This window comes from Micropterus salmoides, unplaced genomic scaffold (assembly GCF_014851395.1).
Source record: "Micropterus salmoides isolate LMB-PRFRI ecotype aquatic unplaced genomic scaffold, ASM1485139v1 Ms_hic_scaffold_2300, whole genome shotgun sequence".
Lineage (NCBI taxonomy): Eukaryota > Metazoa > Chordata > Actinopteri > Centrarchiformes > Centrarchidae > Micropterus > Micropterus salmoides.
In genome coordinates this window covers 14,106-33,070 of record NW_024041486.1, presented here as the reverse complement: position 1 = coordinate 33,070, position 18,965 = coordinate 14,106, and the positions used below count along the sequence as shown (strand labels likewise).

The following is an 18,965-nucleotide window of genomic DNA, read 5'->3' as shown; positions in this document are numbered from 1 at the left end:
CTATCATATAAAAAACAGTGTCCACAAACTATTGCTGTTTCTGTACGCATTAACTATTTAAAAAACACACATTGTATTTCTGGCTGCAGATTTGTGCCACATTGTGAATGCAGACAACATCCTGGAGAGCAGTCTCTTCATTTGTTAAGCTGTTGTTGGCATCCTACTACGCTGTGATTGAGCGGTTTCAGAGTTACGAGACCAGTGATTTGAATGTATTAATCTGATCTATATTCCGCTTCAGCCAGCCTGCTGCACATTACGTGAACGATTGCTTGTCTGTGAGCCCAAAGACCTGCCACTATTAAAATAAAGGCTCTACTGTACCTGGAAAACCGCCCTGTGGTCCTCCAGTACCTGCTCCTCCATCTCCACAAGTTGAGAGACGGCTTCATGGAAAGTGAAAAGCTGCGGGGAGACCTCTTCCTCCTACAGGAAAACACGATCATGTTGTTTGTACATCAGAGACACAGTGAGTGTGTTAAACCAGGCCTACATACACCTGAGTGAGTAAGAGCTTACGTTCTGTTCACAGAGCAGCTTCAGGTCGTCTCTCTGGGGAGAGCTCCCGACTCCCCACTGAGCCTCCAGCACCTCCAGCTGGTTGATGTGTCCTCCCTGACGGCTGTCGATCGCCGCTGCAGGGTCCACAGAGAGCTCCTTCACCCTGACAACACATCAGTGCTGCTAGTGAAATAACTGCTGCTGATGAGGTATCTGATGAGCAACACCTTGTAGCTAACTGTTGCATGCAATATGGTGAAAATGCTCAGCATGCCAGAGGAACAACAAACACTACAGACTGACCCCGTGCAGGTTTAGATGAAGTCAAGCCTGGAAAAAATTAAAGCAGGTCAACGTAAAAAATAATGGATGGTGGAGAAAACGGTTAACAAATGACCAATTAATAGCTACAAAAAAAGGCAGAAGTTATCCCTTCTACTAACTTATGGATTAAGTGCATGATCATGGGTGATACACACCCTTCCTCAGATTTACTGAATATATTTTACTAGCCTTCAGGTAAGCTGTCATCTGGAAAGATCCCCTCCAGACAAATAAAAATACTCTACTTGGAATAATAATTTGTCTGATGTGGCCTTTCTACAAACAACTGTTAAATTAACCTGTTATAAATACGTAAAATTACATCTAGTCCTTTATGAATAAGCGATTCTTGTTGCTGAACCGTTGGACACTAGATGTATCCTACTTCGCTGTAAAGTCCATTCTCAGATTAAAGGTGAGCACAGAGAAATTTTCCTCCTTTTGTAGCAGATAATTGTGAACACAGCCACATTAACGCCTGGTATTAACACGTGATCTGAATCTGGGTGATGACATGTGAGGTCTTTACATTTACATATGGTTTTAAAATGCGCTCTCGTTATCTAGATTCTGCCTACATTGTGGTCGGATATCAATATACAAACTTTATCTACTGGCTGACTACCTGACGGGTTTCAGGTCAAGGGAAGCAATTAAACAGCAGTCACTCATTTCTAAATCCCCTTTTTGTGAGGGAAGACTTGCTCGCTAACTTTACTGCTACAATTTGTATTTGTTGCCGGGCTTGCTTAAGCTAGCAGTAAGAGGTGGAGTTAGTTTTCTTAAGAATGTGGTCACATTTACACCTGGCTGAGATCTGATCCCAGTGCGAGTCAGACCGCCTCCAGATGTGATCTGGCTGATCCGATTGTGTCCAGATAACGTATGCAGATACTAATTGCATGTTAATACCGGGTGTGAATGGGTACGAGTCTGGACCGGAGGGCTCTGCAGCAGGTGATTAAAACTGCTCAGAAGATCATTGGTACCCATCTCCTGAGCTTCGGTGATATCGGTGAGAGCCCAAAGGATACTAAAGCCTGTTCACCCTGCTGCCTTCTGGGAAGACGTATAGAAGTTTCTGCTGCCGCACCACCAGACTGCAGAGCAGCTCCACCCCTAAACTATCCGTCTTTTAAACTCTAATTCATCCTCAGCCCTGCTCCAATGAATATAGTTTTTTTTTTTCTGTTTAGCATTTTATGATTGCTTTTGTATTTCTGCATCTGCTACGTAGCAGAAAGGAGATACAAATTTAATTTCACTTTACAACCTGTTGTAATGTGACAAATAAACCTACCTTCTATCATTCTACACAGTGAAGGTAAAACATCCAAGTGAGGTAGCAAGAACAACACGTTTGTCTGGAGGGGGACTTTCTTTTTTTGTTATTTTCAACAAATCCCAACAAAAGAACAAAACCAACAATGTGTTCATTCATCTCTTAATAGTTTCTCATTCCACCACCCTGTCTGTGGCACTGTAGACCCAAGCTGATGTGTACAAATTAAATAGTTTCACTGTTAAAAAAGGCTCAAAGATTTTAAAAACAAAATGCTGTTCACAGAGCTTTTTATCAAATGTTACTCATTCAGGAGGAAATAGAGCATTTGTTGGGGACTACTTTCAGCGGTGGATGAATCTGCGTGTGGGACTGAGTCAGAATAAACTACAGTGTGTTCATGGTGAGGAAGGAACATGTCACCCAGTGCAGCAGTGAGACTCACTGACGGGTTTTAATAGTTTCTGGACAACAATGGAGCTGTAAGGCTCAGAGGGAGAAGATATATCAGGCTTTGATACACAGACAATACTTCACCGTTCATCAATGGTTTTAGTCTTTTCATGGGATTTTTTTAAATGAGAAAATATAGAATATTAGCCGTGAACTGAAATATACTTTCCATGGCTCTAAGTGACTTGGGGTAACTTCTGACTGGACAGGAAGCAACAAAAAGTGGTTATTAGTGAGTAATGTGGATAATGTCATATGCTCGGTGACTTGCTGTGAGGGGAGCTGTGGAGAGAAGCGATGAGAGACGTAGTATAAAGTGATCGTACTCGTAAGTAGGGGAGAGCTCAGAGCGACTCCCTCCGCCTCCGCTCTGGGAGAAGGGAATGTCTGAGGGACTTATCCCAAACTCCTTTACTCTGGAAGTATGGTAGGAGAGAGAAAGAAAAACACATAACCACAGAAGAAGAAGAGACGGGAGAGGATCATGTTATGTTGTGCAACCATTCTCACATTAATGTAATTCAGTCAGCGTGAGCATGTGAGGAGAAGGAAGATAAACAGGGACACAAAGGTAACCAAGACTAACTTATTACTTATTTAAGATATAAAATAGTAACTGGTGCTATTCTAGAGAAACAACTGCACTAATCAACATTTTTTATATAAACAACAGGTCAAATGACTCTGTAATGTTGACGCCTGAAGTGACAAACCCACAGAGAATTATCATTAAACTCTGCACTTTCCCTCAGCTCCCGTCTTTTAGTCTGTTTTAGCTCGTTGTTACGGCTCACATCTTTTAGTTAACTTTCACTGCTCTCCTCAAACTCTTTTCCAGCATCTTCTGATAAAACCTCTGATAAAGCCACTGTACGCTACTTCTGCACAACACAGCAGACAGACATTACCTTTTATAAAGTGGCAATTAGGGACTTTCTGATATGAAGTTTAACTGGGAGGTTTTCAAATTGATGTGAGGTGATCAGCTGATTGTTTCTCTGAACTACCAAAACAAAACGACCACTCTTGGTCATATAGTGGTGTTACAGACTGATGTGTCTTTTCACTCGGAAACAACCAAGTCGTGTTGAATAGAAACACCAGCTGAGCTCTTTAACCAGAGAAACCATTTCTAATTACACACAGCCTCTGACGCTGGATAACTAAAATATTTAATTTAATGTAATTATATTGTGTCCTTTATTCTATTATATTATTATTCTTATTACAAGACATTAAAACACCTTTTGAAATTTTAAATTGTTAATTCTTGTGTCTTTTGTGTCCCAGTTCAGAACATCAGATTTACCTGTTGGCATATCGCAGCGTGTTTAAGGTGTTTTCACAAGATGCCATTCCAGGAGAGATGGTTGCAATCTGTGCAGGGAAACAAAAACCGAGTTAGATCCATATTTATCAAGAAATCTGTCATCGTATCATCGCATTTTTTCATCATGCGTCTGTCCACAGGAGGTCCAGTAATAACATAGCTCTGCTTTTATTTTACCATGCATGTCCTTGAGTTTTCTCCTATGAAGGAGTCCCTCAGCACTTGGGTTAACTTGCTGGCTCTAAAGGGAGTGTGAGGTTTGTTTCGGCCCAGAGCTCGAATGCACTCCTGCAGAAAGACGGGAACATCATCAGCGGCTGTGCAGAGTAACAATTTCTAAAAGCACAACACAGTATAATATTGGAAAAGGAATGGTCGACAACAGATGTGCTTAACTGTGTATTTATCAAGAACAATGTAAAAGTTTCTCTAGTTTGAGCTTCCGAAGTGCTTTTCTGTTTTATATCATATTCAATTAAATACCATCACAGGTGTGACTGATATAGATCATTCCACTGGTCCCGTATTTACGAATACAGGTTGACGATGGAAGTAAACAGGCCACCATAACTGTGGTGGCGTGTCACTTATAAACCTGCGCTATAACACTGTAATGTATAAAAAGGATTTTACCAGATTTTGCCATGAAATATGACCAAAAAATCCTGTTGAATGTTGAAAATATAGTCACTGAAATCCCCACTGAAATAAAATTGACTAAGTTTTCAACAAAATTTTGTCAATTTTGAACAATAAACTTCAACTTTGTAAAAAACTAAAAGTACAGATAAATAACTAAATAACTTAAATAACTTTAATTCATCTATATTAAATCCTCATGTTTGCATAAGTTATCAGAGAAACAATCTGAGCAAATGTTAGCAGCAAGCTCGGCACGCAGCCTCTCTGGGACGTCCTGTGTCTGCCGAACAGCATCAGAGAAACACTGATTCTTAACCTGCTTTACACAGTGTTTCTACCAGTTTTACTCTACTGGCATTTATTTTAGGGAGGAGGAGACTCCTGCAGATAATTCGGCTCAGGAGAAGCTGACTGCAGTGAAGGAAATGGTGATGAAGACAACAGCTCCCATAATCCCACGCTACTTCACAACGTAATCAAAGTCTTATGTTAATGTTTTGATGTGAGCAAACCCTAGCAGCAGAACATTACAATCTGTGCATGTAGTCTCATTTCATATCCAGAGTGTGGAGCAAGGATGGTCCATCATTTAAGTTTTTTTCCAAAACGTGTCATAACCAATTTGACACAAGTGTTTTAGGACTGAATAACCTCCACAACACAAACACTCTTCCTGACTGTACTGTGAATGTGTTCAGTGCGACTCTGCAAGCATCCACAGATCCAGGCAGCAGTTCCAAAACTGCTCAACCATTGCAGTAAGGTCACTGATGCACAGGATATCTTAATTACTGAGGAGGAGACCTTTAGTGCCAGCAGGCTCTTGTTGATCTCAGCTCCTTCGAGGCGAGTCTGACGGTCAGCGCTGGATGTGTCTGCCCCTCTCTCATTCCCCGCCAGGTCGATAAGGGAGAACTTTCCGTGCATCTTCCCCCGCCGACGCAGAATGATCTGGAACACAGCGTGGCTCCGAGAGGAGTGAGCGTTCGCCGAGGTCTGACCAGAAGTCCTGAAGGAGACGCGGGGACAGAGAGGGGGGAAAAAAAACAACATTCTTGAGGACCTGTCCAAAATTTTAATTCTCATCTACTCTACTTCTGCTGCTGTTTTACCTGCAGCTGTTTCCCACTTCGATGAGTTTGAGGACGTCCTCTGTGCATTTCACCTCCCTCTCCTGCAGCCCCACCACCTGGACCTGCTGCTTGCCGTCCTCCAGGACACGTAACTTGGCTTTGCGGTTTAGCAGGTCAAACACCTTTTTTTTTTTTTTTTTAATTGAAAAACAAATCGGTTCAGTCAGTGTTTCACCTGACATCTTTACAGCTTCACTGTGCCTAGCAGGGTGTCTGTAAGGTTTCTCTCCAAATATTCAGACGACCTCTAAACAGCAGTTTGAAATGCTGCAACAAATAACAAGCTGAAATGAACACACAGGGTTCTTAAACAAAGCCACCACAGAAAGATAAACTTGGACTAAAATTACTCTAACCACAGAGTAACCACAGAGTACGACAACAGAGGATTTTAGGAGGGGGGGGGTGAGGCAGTATTTATTTAAAAATTAATTATGATGAACTGTAGTTTTCTTTTCCAGTTTGCAATCGTAGACAAAGGAAAACTTTTGCGTATAGGCAAATCTAGGTAAATGCAAAAACTATGAATTTAAATGTATTTTAAATCTCAAATGTTCCATTTGCATAGTCTGCTTTGAAGTAAACGATGGCAGAGACTTGCATGGCCTAACAAGACTGATTCTATGCATGCTAACATGCTGTTGTTTAGCAGGTATAATGTTTACCATGGTCGCTATCTTAGTTTAGCAAGCTATAAAGGATAATTATGAAATAGTAAAATTATCCATGTCAGCCCAATCCAGTTGTTTTTCAGTGTGTACTGTTGTGCAGCGTTGGATATTTTGTGCAGCAATGTCAAGGTCCCTTTACAGATGGGAGGAAATCTTCTGTTAACATGTCTTAAATATTATAGCCCAGCAGTCGGCAAACATAAAATAAATTAATAAATAATATTATGACTTGCATGAATTCAGCTTGTTTTTTCCATGACTTCACACTCACAGTGGTGGAGATGAATGAATGAATCTGTGCTGGAGGAGTGATCAAAGATTCATTTATTACTGCTTAAGCTGTTGGTTGTGACGAAATTATCACAGTTGCAACGCTGGATTATCTGTCAGAAAGGACCTTGACAGCATGTGTCTAATTTGCATCCCAAACAAGGTCGCTCACAAAAATAGTTCAGTTTTTGAACAGTTAAGGACACCTCTGGAGCTCTCCTAAATATCAGCAGAGATAGGAGTCATTTCCTAAATTAAGTTGATAAAATGCTTTTTATCACAGGCACAGAATTTGATGGAACGCCTGCATCAAGGTTTCATCCTGTTCTTGAATAAATTAATTACTAATGATGTTGAAAGACACTTGCCTTCCCGCTGTAAATCTCAAAAAATGTGGCAAAGATTTGGAGATCCAGCTTCTTGTAGTTTGGCTTCTTTATCATGAGAAAGACATCTCTGGCTGCACAAGGCAATAAAGAGAGACTTGATTTCAGTCAAATGGAGTAAAATCAGCAGTGAAGATAGAGAGGTATGAGAGAAACTAACCAGACAGTGCATAGATCCCTTTAGAGCAGTCCTGGTTCTTTCCTGAAAAGTCCCCTCCCATCGTCTATCAAGGAGATATGAGTTACAACAGGAAAACGTGCCCTGCAAACCGAAACTCTTCTCAAGTTAAAATAAAGGCACTCACATGTGTTTTTCCACTTCCAGTTTGTCCGTACGCAAAGCAGGTCGCCATACCTCTCTCAAAAATGGTCTCAACCAGCGGCTGAGCAGTAAACCTGGGAGCAGAAGAGCACAAGTTAGCATGACCAAACCCTGGAAAATATTTAAATGCAAAGATAAATCATTAAAACTAAGTTAACTTAAGTAGACACTTTTTATTTCATGTCACTTTTCATGGTAGTGTTGTTGAAACTGCCCAGTTGATAAGAGGCATGGCTTTGGTGTGGAAGACCCGGGTTCAGCTCCCCACTGTGACCCACCAATGTGTCCCTGAGCAAGACACTTAACCCCTAGTTGCTCCAGAGGCGGGCGACCTCGGACATAAATAGCAATTGTAAGTCGCTTTTGATAAAACTGTCACCTAAATGAATAAATGTAAATGTATTAAGGATGTCACCTGCCTCATAAGCTAGCAAGCTCAACAACTTTTTAATTTTGACAGCTAATTTAATCTATGAACTGTCAACTGTCTGTAAATAAACACAGTACACAGAAACTACAATCTGTTATTTATTTAGCTTAACAGAGCTGCACATGCTACTTACTTTGCTAGCTGACTAGTTAGATGTGAACTTGATTTATCATTAGTATCAAAGTTAAAAAACAATGTTAACGGCATCAGCTAATGAGTTATTTCATTCAAATTCAATCAAATATTTGTCAGATAAAGACAAAGGTAACAATGCTAACACGGACTATTCACTTTGATGCTGGCCTAACTTGATCGGTAGCGTGAGCTTTACTTGTAAAGCTAAGCCTCCAGATGTTTGTTTACAGCAACAGCCTCTAGTTGGTTGACTCAAAACAACATTAGCATTGTTAGCTCCAGCTAACAGGAGCTAACTGGCTATAGCTGCTTGCAGTTATTGAGCTAACAAGTCTAAGAGATTTAAAAAACTAGTGTAAAATGTTGTTGCACAATTTATTCATTATATCTTATTTATTTATTTATTATTGAACATTTTGGGGTTCCACAAAAAAACACATTACCTATAAACCATTTCATTGGTGGAGTTCTCATCGAAGGCGTAGTCAAATCGGAAAGTTTGGTTCTCCAAGTAGCGGGTCAGGTCGACTTTCTGCTTGGGCTCATGGACCATCACCACGTCCTTACTGGGAATGGTGATCACATCCAAATCCTTCATTGACAACTCTGAAGAGACGTGGACATAATTTTTAATCAGTTTTTTTTTTTTGTTCATGATTTGTCAAATTTGTGCGAATGACTCAAGGTGAAAAATTTGCTTTGCTTTCTGTCTGATCACACTTAGTGAATAAAGCAACTCTTACCTTTTTTATTGAGGGGACGTGCACGAACACATACACATATCCTGTGCTCCTCGATCTGAAACATCAACAGATAAATTGTAATGTGCTGTATGTACTGTTTATTCCCTTGTATCAGACAATGGAAAGAGCCTCTGTTTAGACATTTAACACCTCAAGTTCACAACTTTTGCAATGTAGCCCCGACATAGTACATCCACTAAAGGGCTTGTTTTTTCCACCGGCAGACTCAGATTGTTATTATAAGTGTCTGACAACATTGTGGAGCAGATCACCATAGAGAGAGACCTCTATTTTGTAATAGTAAGCTCTTTTTTGTTTAACCAGAAACAGTCACTATATCGCTCTTGTCAAAGCAACCAGACTCCATAGATAAAAACAGTCATTTCACCTCGCAGAACACAGGAGTTGCAGGTCTACCGCTGCCTCGGTCGTTTAGTTTGTTTGTGTTATTGTGTGAATTTAATATTTTAAAGGGATATAAACACCACAGTCACACAAACTAACCGACCAGAGGTAAAATTACTGTTTTTGTCAATGGAGTCTGGTGGCTTTCATGAGAGTGAGATAGCGACTGTTTCTGGTCAAATAAAAAGGATCTTGCTCGTTAAAAAAAAAACAACAAAAGGTCTATCTCCCTTGGGGATCCTTTCCTTAATGTTGCCAGACACATATAATAACAATCTGAGCCTGTCAGTGGCCAAAACAAGCACTTCAGTGGACGTACTTCGACGGAGCTCAATTGCCTGTAAGGATTACGTTGCTGCAAACTCCATAAAGTCCAGGTTGAAAACTAATTTGTCTCCAGTGTCTCATATCTCTTACTCAGTAACTTGGAAACCTACATTAAATGTGGCACTTTATTAACTCTGTCACACAACTTTTGTGGAAGATTAAGTTACTTAACACTGAATCTGGAAACACAACTGTAAACCAGACTTACCAGATCATTACTGGTTAAAGGCCTGTAGTCCAGACTGGCTCTGAAGTCTCTGATCATACACATGATTTCATAGTTTGGTAAGTTGACATCCACCTCCTGAAATGGAATAGAAAAACAAAAGTATTAGGGCCGAAAGATTGCGAGTATTATTAGTATCGCGATATGATTTGCGATACAAGGGGGAATAATCAATTTTCATTATTTTTCACTGAAAAAAAACACATTAAAATTAATTATGGAGTTGGTTCTTCAGTCTCTAAAATATGAAGTGTAGGCTAGGACATCTCTGCAGCACAACAATATTCAAATTAAAAACGTATTTTGAAACACAGATCACCATTAACAAATATTGCACCTCTTGCGATTTGAAAATTGCAGATGGCTACATTGCGATTTCGATAAGTATTTGGCATTTTGTGTATTTTACAATCAACTCTGTAGGCAAATCAGAGAAAATTCATACCGGTATATTAAGTTATTAGTTTGGAAATATGAGATCGAGATGAGATGTGTTGTGATATGTACACTGTGATATGTATGTATGTCTATATTATCCTACAAGAGTTCTGATTGAGATCCGAATCCAGCCCGAGACCTGAAGCCATATTTTTGCTTTATTTGATACATTATAGATCATTAGCGCACCAGGCACTTTAAATCTCTTAAATCGCAAATAATTTGGAAGACAATCACGGTCCAACATGCAACTTACAAGAGTCATGTGGAAACTTGAAGCCTCCAGGTCACAAAACACTGAGAATGAACTTTACAGTAAAGTAGTAGATATTTGTGTTGGAGTAGTGTGAGTACAAAAACTGTGTACATGTGTACTGTATGTGTGTGTGTATATACTGTGTGTGTTTGCTAATCACTTGTGCCCTCTTCTCTCTGAGCTCCTGTTGCTGAAGTCGCCTCTTCTCTCGTTTCTCCTGCAGTTTCTCAACTTCCTTCACACAGTTGGATTTCTTCCGTGCTGGAAAGCAAAAAAATCTATATATAATCACAATTAACAACCAAAATGATGCAAGGATAAGGATTGTGTTCGTGACCCAAGACCATTCATTCCTACAGAACACATAAAACTTTAAAAAGAGGTCCCAAATATTTAATTTAATTTTTTAAAGGACTCAGTAATTTCCTTAAACAGCTGATAACTGTAGTTTTTAGCAAATAGTGCATATGTTGGGGATTATTTTCAGTGACCGATGAATCCCCACATGGTGCTCTAGTGAGTATTTGGGACCAGAGTTAGAGACTTCGAGTCGCACACACACAGATTTTAGACTTGACTTGAGACTCGTCCTCAAAAGACTTCAGACTTGACTTGAGACTCGTCCTCAAAAGACTTCAGACTTGACTTGAGACTCGTCCTCAAAAGACTTCAGACTTGACTCAGACTCGAATTGCTGGACTCGTGAACATCATTTATTTTTAGGAAATGTCTGATGAGCGTGCTGTTATTCACCTCCCTGCGTTACCTATAACCTGCCTACGTAACACGTAGTATCAGCTGCAAGCGGCGGCAAGTGAAAGAGAACAACAAACACCGGCAGCTGCTGAGCCGTTCATCATAAACTTTGGCTTTAAAACTTCATTCAACAAGGCCCGAACACAGAAGCTCTGAACACAAAATAGGTTAGTAACCCGTGGTTAGTGAACATGTTTAGCTCAGCATGAGCCATCTACAGTAGTTTATAAGCAGACATTAATTGCATTGCAAATTACATGGTGCTCTGTAAGTGGGGAAAAAATGGTTAAAGTTACAGAATTCCTTATAGCTAAGCAGCCTGGATGGAACATGCATTATAACAACGAGTGACTTGAGACTTGACTTGGACTCTGGCTCAGAGACTTGAGACTTACTCAGACTCTAGCTCAGAGACTTGAGACTTGACTTGGTCTTGAGCTTAAAGACTTGAGACTTAGACTTGAGCTCAGAGACTTGAGACTTGCACTCGAGCTTAAAGACTTGAGACTTGACTTGGACTCGAGTTTAGAGACTTGACTTGGACTCTAGCTTAAAGACTTGAGACTTGACTTGGACTCTAGCTTAAAGACTTGAGACTTGACTTGGACTCTGGCTCAAAGACTTGAGACTTGACTTGGACTTTGGCTCAAAGACTTGAGACTTGACTTGGACTTTGGCTCAAAGACTTGAGACTTGACTTGGACTCGAGCTTAAAGACTTAAGACTTGACTTGGACTCGAGTTTAGAGACTTGACTTGGACTCTGGCTCAAAGACTTGAGACTTGACTTGGACTCTGGCTCAAAGACTTGAGACTTGACTTGGACTCGAGCTTAAAGACTTGAGACTTGACTTGGACTGGAGTTTAGAGACTTGACTTGGACTCTGGCTCAAAGACTTGAGACTTGACTTGGACTTTGGCTCAAAGACTTGAGACTTGACTTGGACTCGAGCTTAAAGACTTGAGACTTGACTTGGACTCGAGCTTAAAGACTTGAGACTTGACTTGGACTCGAGTTTAGAGACTTGACTTGGACTCTGGCTCAAAGACTTGAGACTTGACTTGGACTTTGGCTCAAAGACTTGAGACTTGACTTGGACTCGAGCTTAAAGACTTGAGACTTGACTTGGACTCGAGTTTAGAGACTTGACTTGGACTCTGGCTCAAAGACTTGAGACTTGACTTGGACTCGAGTTTAGAGACTTGACTTGGACTCTGGCTCAAAGACTTGAGACTTGACTTGGACTTTGGTTCAAAGACTTGAGACTTGACTTGGACAGCATCTCTGTTTGGGACAGTCAAAATAAACTAGTGTATGTAGGTTCATGTAAATACATCGTCCAGTGAAAGTAACTTTAATTAAGTAGTGTACCTAAGTTGTACTTCAAAATGCCTCAAAATTGTACTTCCGGCCAGTACTTGAGTATTTCCATTTAATCCTATATACTATATCCTATATAAATATATTTTACTCCACTATGATGCACTACTTGTACATTTAATAGCTGATGTCACTAGTAACTTGGCAAATAAAAGGCTCTGCACACCTACTCAGATGTGAGTTGCGTGGAGCTATGGATGGCAAGTGAGCTTTAAGATTTTCATACAAATTATATCATACCTTTAAAAAATATGATGCATAACTATTGAATAAACCACAAAACAGTATAATATAAGTAATTAGCATGTGTTAGCATCTCAACATTAAAATGCGACTTACATTTAATGTATCAGAAGACTGTATTTTAACTACATACCACTGACACTCTGCATAATGAGTTCTTTTACTTTTGATACTTTAAATTTTTCTGGTTATACTTGCACATAATTTGTATGATGTCGTGTTAATACTGTTTTTTAAATAAGGCATCAAAATACTGTTTTTTCATGGTTTTTGGACAACATTGGAGACACAGAGGAATGAGATATCAGACTTTAGATGAACAGACACCGTAGGACACATTAATTGTTGTCTTTGGTCTTTTTAAAAGGTAAATGATCTCCTCACGCATCCTTGCAGCTTTCCAAATGCACATTTTATATTTCTACAGTAAGAAACATTTATGCTAATTCAAACAGCCACAGCTGAAAACTAAAACAAGTGCTGTAGTATGAGTCCAAGTCCAGACGCCAAGCCAGTGAGAAACAGTGAAAGAGCCTTTCACGCCCTCACACACACAGCTGTGTGGGAGCATGACATCACCGGTTGTGGCCTTTGCAACATACCCTCCACCAGAAAATAGCAACACACACACACTCGATCTTGGAAACTACCTCAAAGTACATCAGAAATTACAAAAACTGCAGCCTCTGACTTGAGACTGTGTGTTACCGTTCTGCTGCTGTAACAGGGACTGGTTGAGTGCAGACTGGGGAGCGATGGCTGGTGGAGGCGGCTCTGCAGCTTGGCTGTGCTGGCTGGGACGGGCCCGGGTGGTTCCCACTGCTGCAGCTGAGGAGAACACGGTCCAAGATAATCAACCATTTGTGCAAGTTAAAGGGTCACTTTAACAAAATTATGAAACAAACAAACTATTTTCCCCCTTAACTCCACTCGTATCTCTGCATGCAGATAGTTTGGGTTTAAAGCTGAAAGGAAATTTATTAGTAGATAGTTAATAGTTATTTTCTGTCTAACTATATAACTATTATGATTATTTATCAATTCTTTAATCCTCTGAGCAACAACTAGCTGGTTCCAGTTTCTGACATGAAAATATTTTTTGTTTTTCTTTGTCCTTCATGATAGTAAACTGAATATCTTTGGGTGGTGGACTGTTGGTCAAACAAACGAGACATTGTAAGACGTCCCCCTTTTGGCTCTGGGAAGTTGTGATGGCCAGAGTTTTTAGTAGTTGCTAACATTTTCCAAACCAAATGATTAATCATGAAGAATCCACATTAAATCTTTTAACCTTTGTTCTGTTCTGCCCAGTTTGGCTTATTGCAGCGAGCTACTGCTTTCTGCATTTGCTTCTATACAAGTGCATTTTAATGTGAAGGCAGTTGATAATGTTTTTTCCAAAAGTACATTTCCAGAACTTTGTTTTCAAACATTGCATGGATGAAGATAAATGTTGACTCTAACTCTACAGAGGAGCTGTGTGACATCAGTTTAGCAGGTCGGTTTTGGTTTGTGAGGAGAAAGAAGACAGGTGAATCTAGTAGATGAAGATCTGCAGGAAGCATTTAATTACACTGAACAGTGCTTTTTTTACCTCAGCTGTCCTGTGAACGCATAGACATCGGCTCATTCTGTTTGTACCGTCTGTATCTGTTCACTACACCAGTGATTGTAAAACAGGAACTGTGTGTGTGTGTGTGTGTGTGTGTGTTGGATGTAAAAGACAAGAGCCCGATAGCGTGTCTGCCCACTCAGGTCAAGATATGATAAAAACTCTCCCACACCTCCCTGGGGAGGAGTGCCTCAGTCTAAAAACTCGAATTGAGGCTAGTCGGAACTGATTATCGCCTAAAACATCCTGTAGTTTGAGGGGTTTACAGACATAAACTTAAGGTCACCGACTGGTTCGGCGGAGACATGATGAGAAATCCGGGACCGGGAAGCGTCGTCGACGTGTTGTGTATTTGATCGCGCTTTAAAATGTATAAACCTGCTGATTCCCTGTTTTCAGCCTCCAATTCATCCGCGGTTTGATTTTTTTTTTGCTGGAAAAGATAGCACACATAAGAGCAACTAGCTTCATGTTTGTTTATGTCTGAAACCACATTTGATCGCGTCAGATCCCAAGTCCCCAGAATCAGTACTCTGAAATTGTTTGTATGAACGAGTGTGTGGACCTGCAACTTTACTGAATCATCTAGTGTTTAGGTTAAAACTGGTTAAATATGTCAGTATGTCTGTGTTATCCCACGTTTTTAAAATCTGTTAAGTTTAAAAATCCTCTAGTGTGCACCAGGCATTACCTCTGTTCTCCCGTGGAGCGTTCTCAGCCTTCGGTATTGCTGTAGTCCGTCTTGTCTGAAAATAAAAATACAAAAAATAGAACCATAAAACATTTGAAAGCTAAAAGTAGACTCACACCCAGAGATTAAAGTCTGTATCTGTCACCTTCAGGGACAACTACATCAAACATTGTTTTGAGCAGTTTGGACAGATTTCATGAGCTGATCTCAACACAAGTCTAATTAAGTCAAATGTTTTATGCAGCATAAATGCATTTGTAAAACCAACAATGAGTAGGGTTGTGTGACGACAAACAAAGTTACCAAATTTCCAAGATACCAACACTTGATGCCAAACAATAGATCACTTCACAAATCTGACGTAGAAAATTCAAAACTATTATGACAAAATCTTTTTTCAGTCCCTTTTTCTTAACAAAATAAATATTTTAATAGAAAAATGAAGTGCTAATTTGTAAGTGATTCAAATGAATTAAACCAAATATTAATTTAACATTAATTATATTGTTATTGAGGAAAATTATATTGCGAATTATTATCATTATTGTTTTATTGCCCAGATCCTAACTGTAGTGCTGTAGTGAAGAAATCAGAGCTAAGATTTGATAAGAACCAGATTCAATAAGTAGAATCAGAATCAGAATGAATCAAATTGAAATGATACCCAACCCTATCAATTTTAAGTGCCTTAGCAGCTACATTTACACAAGGGACAATAAGGTGCGAGACGTATTTGAAAACCTGCTTCCTCACATATTAAAGCAATGTAAAAACAGCATGTTCGCTTCAAAACAGTATTAATAATCTGTATAATATATAATATATATATAGATATATATATATCTATATATATATGTATAATATTAATCTGTATAAGAAACTGGTGAGGAGCAGACCTTGGGGAGTTTGCTGGTTTTAGCAACATTGGAGGGAGGAAGAGGAGTTTCAGGACTCTGTGGTATCTCCTCGTCAGGAGCAACATCTGGATTCAGAGCAAAGACGCTCTCCAGATCAATCTGAGGCAGAAACAAGACAGAGATTATTATTATTATTATTATTATAACCTTCATTTAATCAGGTAATCTCATTAAGATCAAGAAGTCAAAGTGAAACTGGACCTTCCGGGTTCTGCTCCAGAAGAAAGAGTTTTACTCGACAGTATGTTGCGTGGCTCCCCTCATATGTTTAAATAACACAGTAGCTTTAAAAACAAAACAATCTAACACCAAACACCACTTCCCATAAGCCCTACACATATTCTTTTACTTTATCATGTGAACTTCTGCACATTTCTTGTTCAGCATTTACAAACTACTTTTCCATGTGTTTATACAGTATTTTCTTCAGATGAAGGCTGTGCAGGAATTAACTTCTGCAGATACATCAAAAATACAACGGATCCAATACTGAATCAAATAGCTGTATCGCGATAAGGAGGCCGGTCTATTAAATTAAATGACACGTGTACTATGTGATACGTACATTTTGCTAGGAGAACTAATAGCATTTTGTTTTACAAAGTTAGGAAACAATGTGTAAGTCAAACATGATGTTGCCTCACACATAAAATAATGATTCCCAGTCTCTTCCTCGCGGTGAGGAAAACAGTTCTTAATTTTACACTAGTATCGGATCAGTACTCGGCATCGGCTGATACCAAAAGCCCAAGTATTGGAATCAGGCCTGGAAAAGCAGGATCAGTACATCCTTAGTACTGACGTGTTTGAATGTAAGTTAAATCGTCTGTATAACCTTTCTAGTCTTTCCGACCACTCAAAGCGCTTTACTCTACGTCACATTCACACACATTAAGGAGGCTAAGGTGCCAACTGCACACCAGCCATCACTTTGACGTTCAGACTGGGGGAGCCGGGGATCAAACCACCGACCTTCTGATAAGTGAACTTTAATTTACTTAATTTTCCAACATGCTGAACAGACAGAAGGACGTTCATCCCAGGATTTATCCAGCAAAGACATAATAACAGAAAGTTAGTGGCAGCTGTACCTCTTTCCCTTTGGTGTCTCCGTTCTCGATCCACTCCACTGTCACACTATCATTGTCCTCGTGCAGGGACGTGACCATCGCCTGGTGTATTCGTCCTGCAGAGAGAGGACGTAAAGAGATGCTGGGAGTCGATATAGGATATATATATGCTGCTGCTTTGGCTTTAAATCAGAGGCAGACATTAACACATGTAATGAGCCATGAATATATCTGATACTGAGATTATAATTTTCATTTCACACAGGGGAAAAGATTTATCAGTGCCCAACACTTTGGATTCCTGCACAGTTTAAAATAAGGATACTGAGATGCTAATGGGTGTGGCTCATGATGACACTTTCCCCTTGTCATTCATTATGTCACACACAACTTCAGCTGGCTGTTTATTGGCTTCTTGGCAGCCTGTATGACTTTTAAACCCCACCATATGTGTGTAAGGGCACGAATGAGATTTAAACCAGGCTATTTCTGTGGCAGTGGTTGAGATGGGATGCAGCTGAGAGAGGGGAGAGGCCCCATGCATGCAGCCATGCATCAGCCCGGGATGCACAGGCCACTGCTGGATGATGCAGTGCAGTTAGCAGCACTGGAGGGGTTTCGGCCATGATGCAGGGGGGAGGACGGAGCGGGCAGAGCAAGGCAGGGCAGGTGTCTTTCTTTATGGCCGGCCAGCAGCCGCACAGGTGGACGGACCCGCCCGCCTGCCCAGCCGCTCCCCCGGGCTGTCCGGTCGGTGTCTGCCTGACAGTCTTATGCAGCAGAAAACAACATCTCTCTTTCTCTTCACGGCTCTAACGCTTCACTCGCCGGGTTTTTAACACGACATCCCGGTGAAAAAGAAGATGTAACTAGCTAGCATAAACACCCCTCTGCGGTGAGCGGTATCGTTGGCTGCTCTCATCCGGACCCGCCGGCAGGAGGGCGGTGTGTATAAGTGTGTGTTTGTGTGCGGCAACGTACCGTCGCTCCGTTTTATCTCCACATAAATACCCACGAAGATCTTCCCGAAAATACCGGCCATCTCCCCTCCCTGTCGTGTTCTTCTTTTTTGTGTGTGCTTGTGATGCCGAGCCGGTCCAAGTTGTGCGCTGCTGCAGAAACGGAGGTCACTGTCGGTCAGCCATCACAGAGGAGAGGAGAGGGAGACGGTGCGCATGCGCGGGCGGCGTCGCTCAGACCACTTGGAGCCCTGAAGAAGAAGCGTGTTGTGTTGAAATATCTGCACCTGCTAACGTCGGTGGAGGAAGGTTTGCTGTACATTGACTTGTTTGAATTCAAACCACTCTGTGATGCGTATTTATTTTCCCCATATTTGTACATGATGTTGTATTCTTAACACCACTGTGTGTGATACTAATTTGTATTTGACTTAAAGCACTTTACCTGTATTAGAAAACTGCTGTTCAAATAAAGCTTTATTATTATTATTATTATTATTATTATTATTATTATTATTATTATTATTATTATTATTATTATAGTGAAGTGTAATGCATTCACTTGAGAGAAAACAAATCTACTCTGTTTTCCTTAATTAATGAGGTAATTATCTCAGAATTGTGAGTGAAAATTTCATGTGGGGGGGGGGGGGGGGGGGGAGATTTGGATCTTTTTTTTCCTGAATTAACTAGAAATCTCAAAATCCCAAGAGAAGCTCTCCTATTGCTCGATTTCATGGAAGCAAACATGTTCCACTTGTGTAGCTCAATCAAGTTTTATTTTGGTCACTGGGAGATACTCTTGTCTTTAAGTTATATTCTATGGTATTGTTATTATAAATATATAATATAATCCTTATTTGTAGAGCACTTTTCAAAAACAAGTTACAAAGTGCTTTAACAAGTGTAAAGAATAATACAAAAAAACCCAACAAGATAAGATTGTTATTAGATTATTAGTTTATTGACCAACTTGAAATCATTGTACAATATTAAAATCATAGCATACACACATAACATAGGCCCAGCACTGTTGTTGTAGGAGGGTCATGCTGATTAG

General features: G+C 40.1%; 1 protein-coding gene across 4 annotated transcripts; it reads right to left on the bottom strand.

Annotated features, from left to right (window-relative positions):
* Window positions 1-298: 298 nt before the first annotated feature.
* Window positions 299-18,010, bottom strand: LOC119918590 (kinesin-like protein KIF2A). Of its 4 annotated transcripts, none has more exons than XM_038739360.1 (19): window positions 17,928-18,010; window positions 16,968-17,062; window positions 15,856-15,975; window positions 14,960-15,014; window positions 13,365-13,484; window positions 10,438-10,538; window positions 9,566-9,661; window positions 8,626-8,680; window positions 8,326-8,488; window positions 7,301-7,391; window positions 7,156-7,219; window positions 6,978-7,069; window positions 5,648-5,790; window positions 5,340-5,544; window positions 4,071-4,181; window positions 3,873-3,940; window positions 2,890-2,979; window positions 523-667; window positions 299-429 (listed from the first exon to the last, which is right to left on the bottom strand). In XM_038739360.1, exons 1-19 carry the CDS (start codon window positions 17,986-17,988, stop codon window positions 319-321), a joined length of 1,986 nt encoding a protein of 661 aa, XP_038595288.1. In that variant the 5' UTR covers window positions 17,989-18,010; the 3' UTR covers window positions 299-318. The 4 variants fall into 4 exon arrangements, with proteins under 4 accessions (XP_038595288.1, XP_038595290.1, XP_038595291.1 ...); XM_038739364.1 differs by lacking the exon at window positions 299-429 and adding an exon at window positions 808-834 and having other exon boundaries at window positions 611-667; XM_038739362.1 differs by lacking the exon at window positions 2,890-2,979.
* Between the last annotated feature and the right edge of the window lie 955 nt (window positions 18,011-18,965).

Excerpts from the sequence above, each read along its gene's own strand:
- LOC119918590 (XM_038739360.1), bottom strand. The coding sequence starts at position 17,988 with ATGGCCGGTATTTTCGGGAAGATCTTCGTGGGTATTTATGTGGAGATA. Across the intron at positions 15,015-15,855 it reads AAACCAGCAAACTCCCCAAG|ACAAGACGGACTACAGCAAT; the intron begins GTCTGCTCCTCA and ends TTTTATTTTCAG. Across the intron at positions 5,791-6,977 it reads TTGAGATTTACAGCGGGAAG|GTGTTTGACCTGCTAAACCG; the intron begins GCAAGTGTCTTT and ends AAAAAAAAAAAG.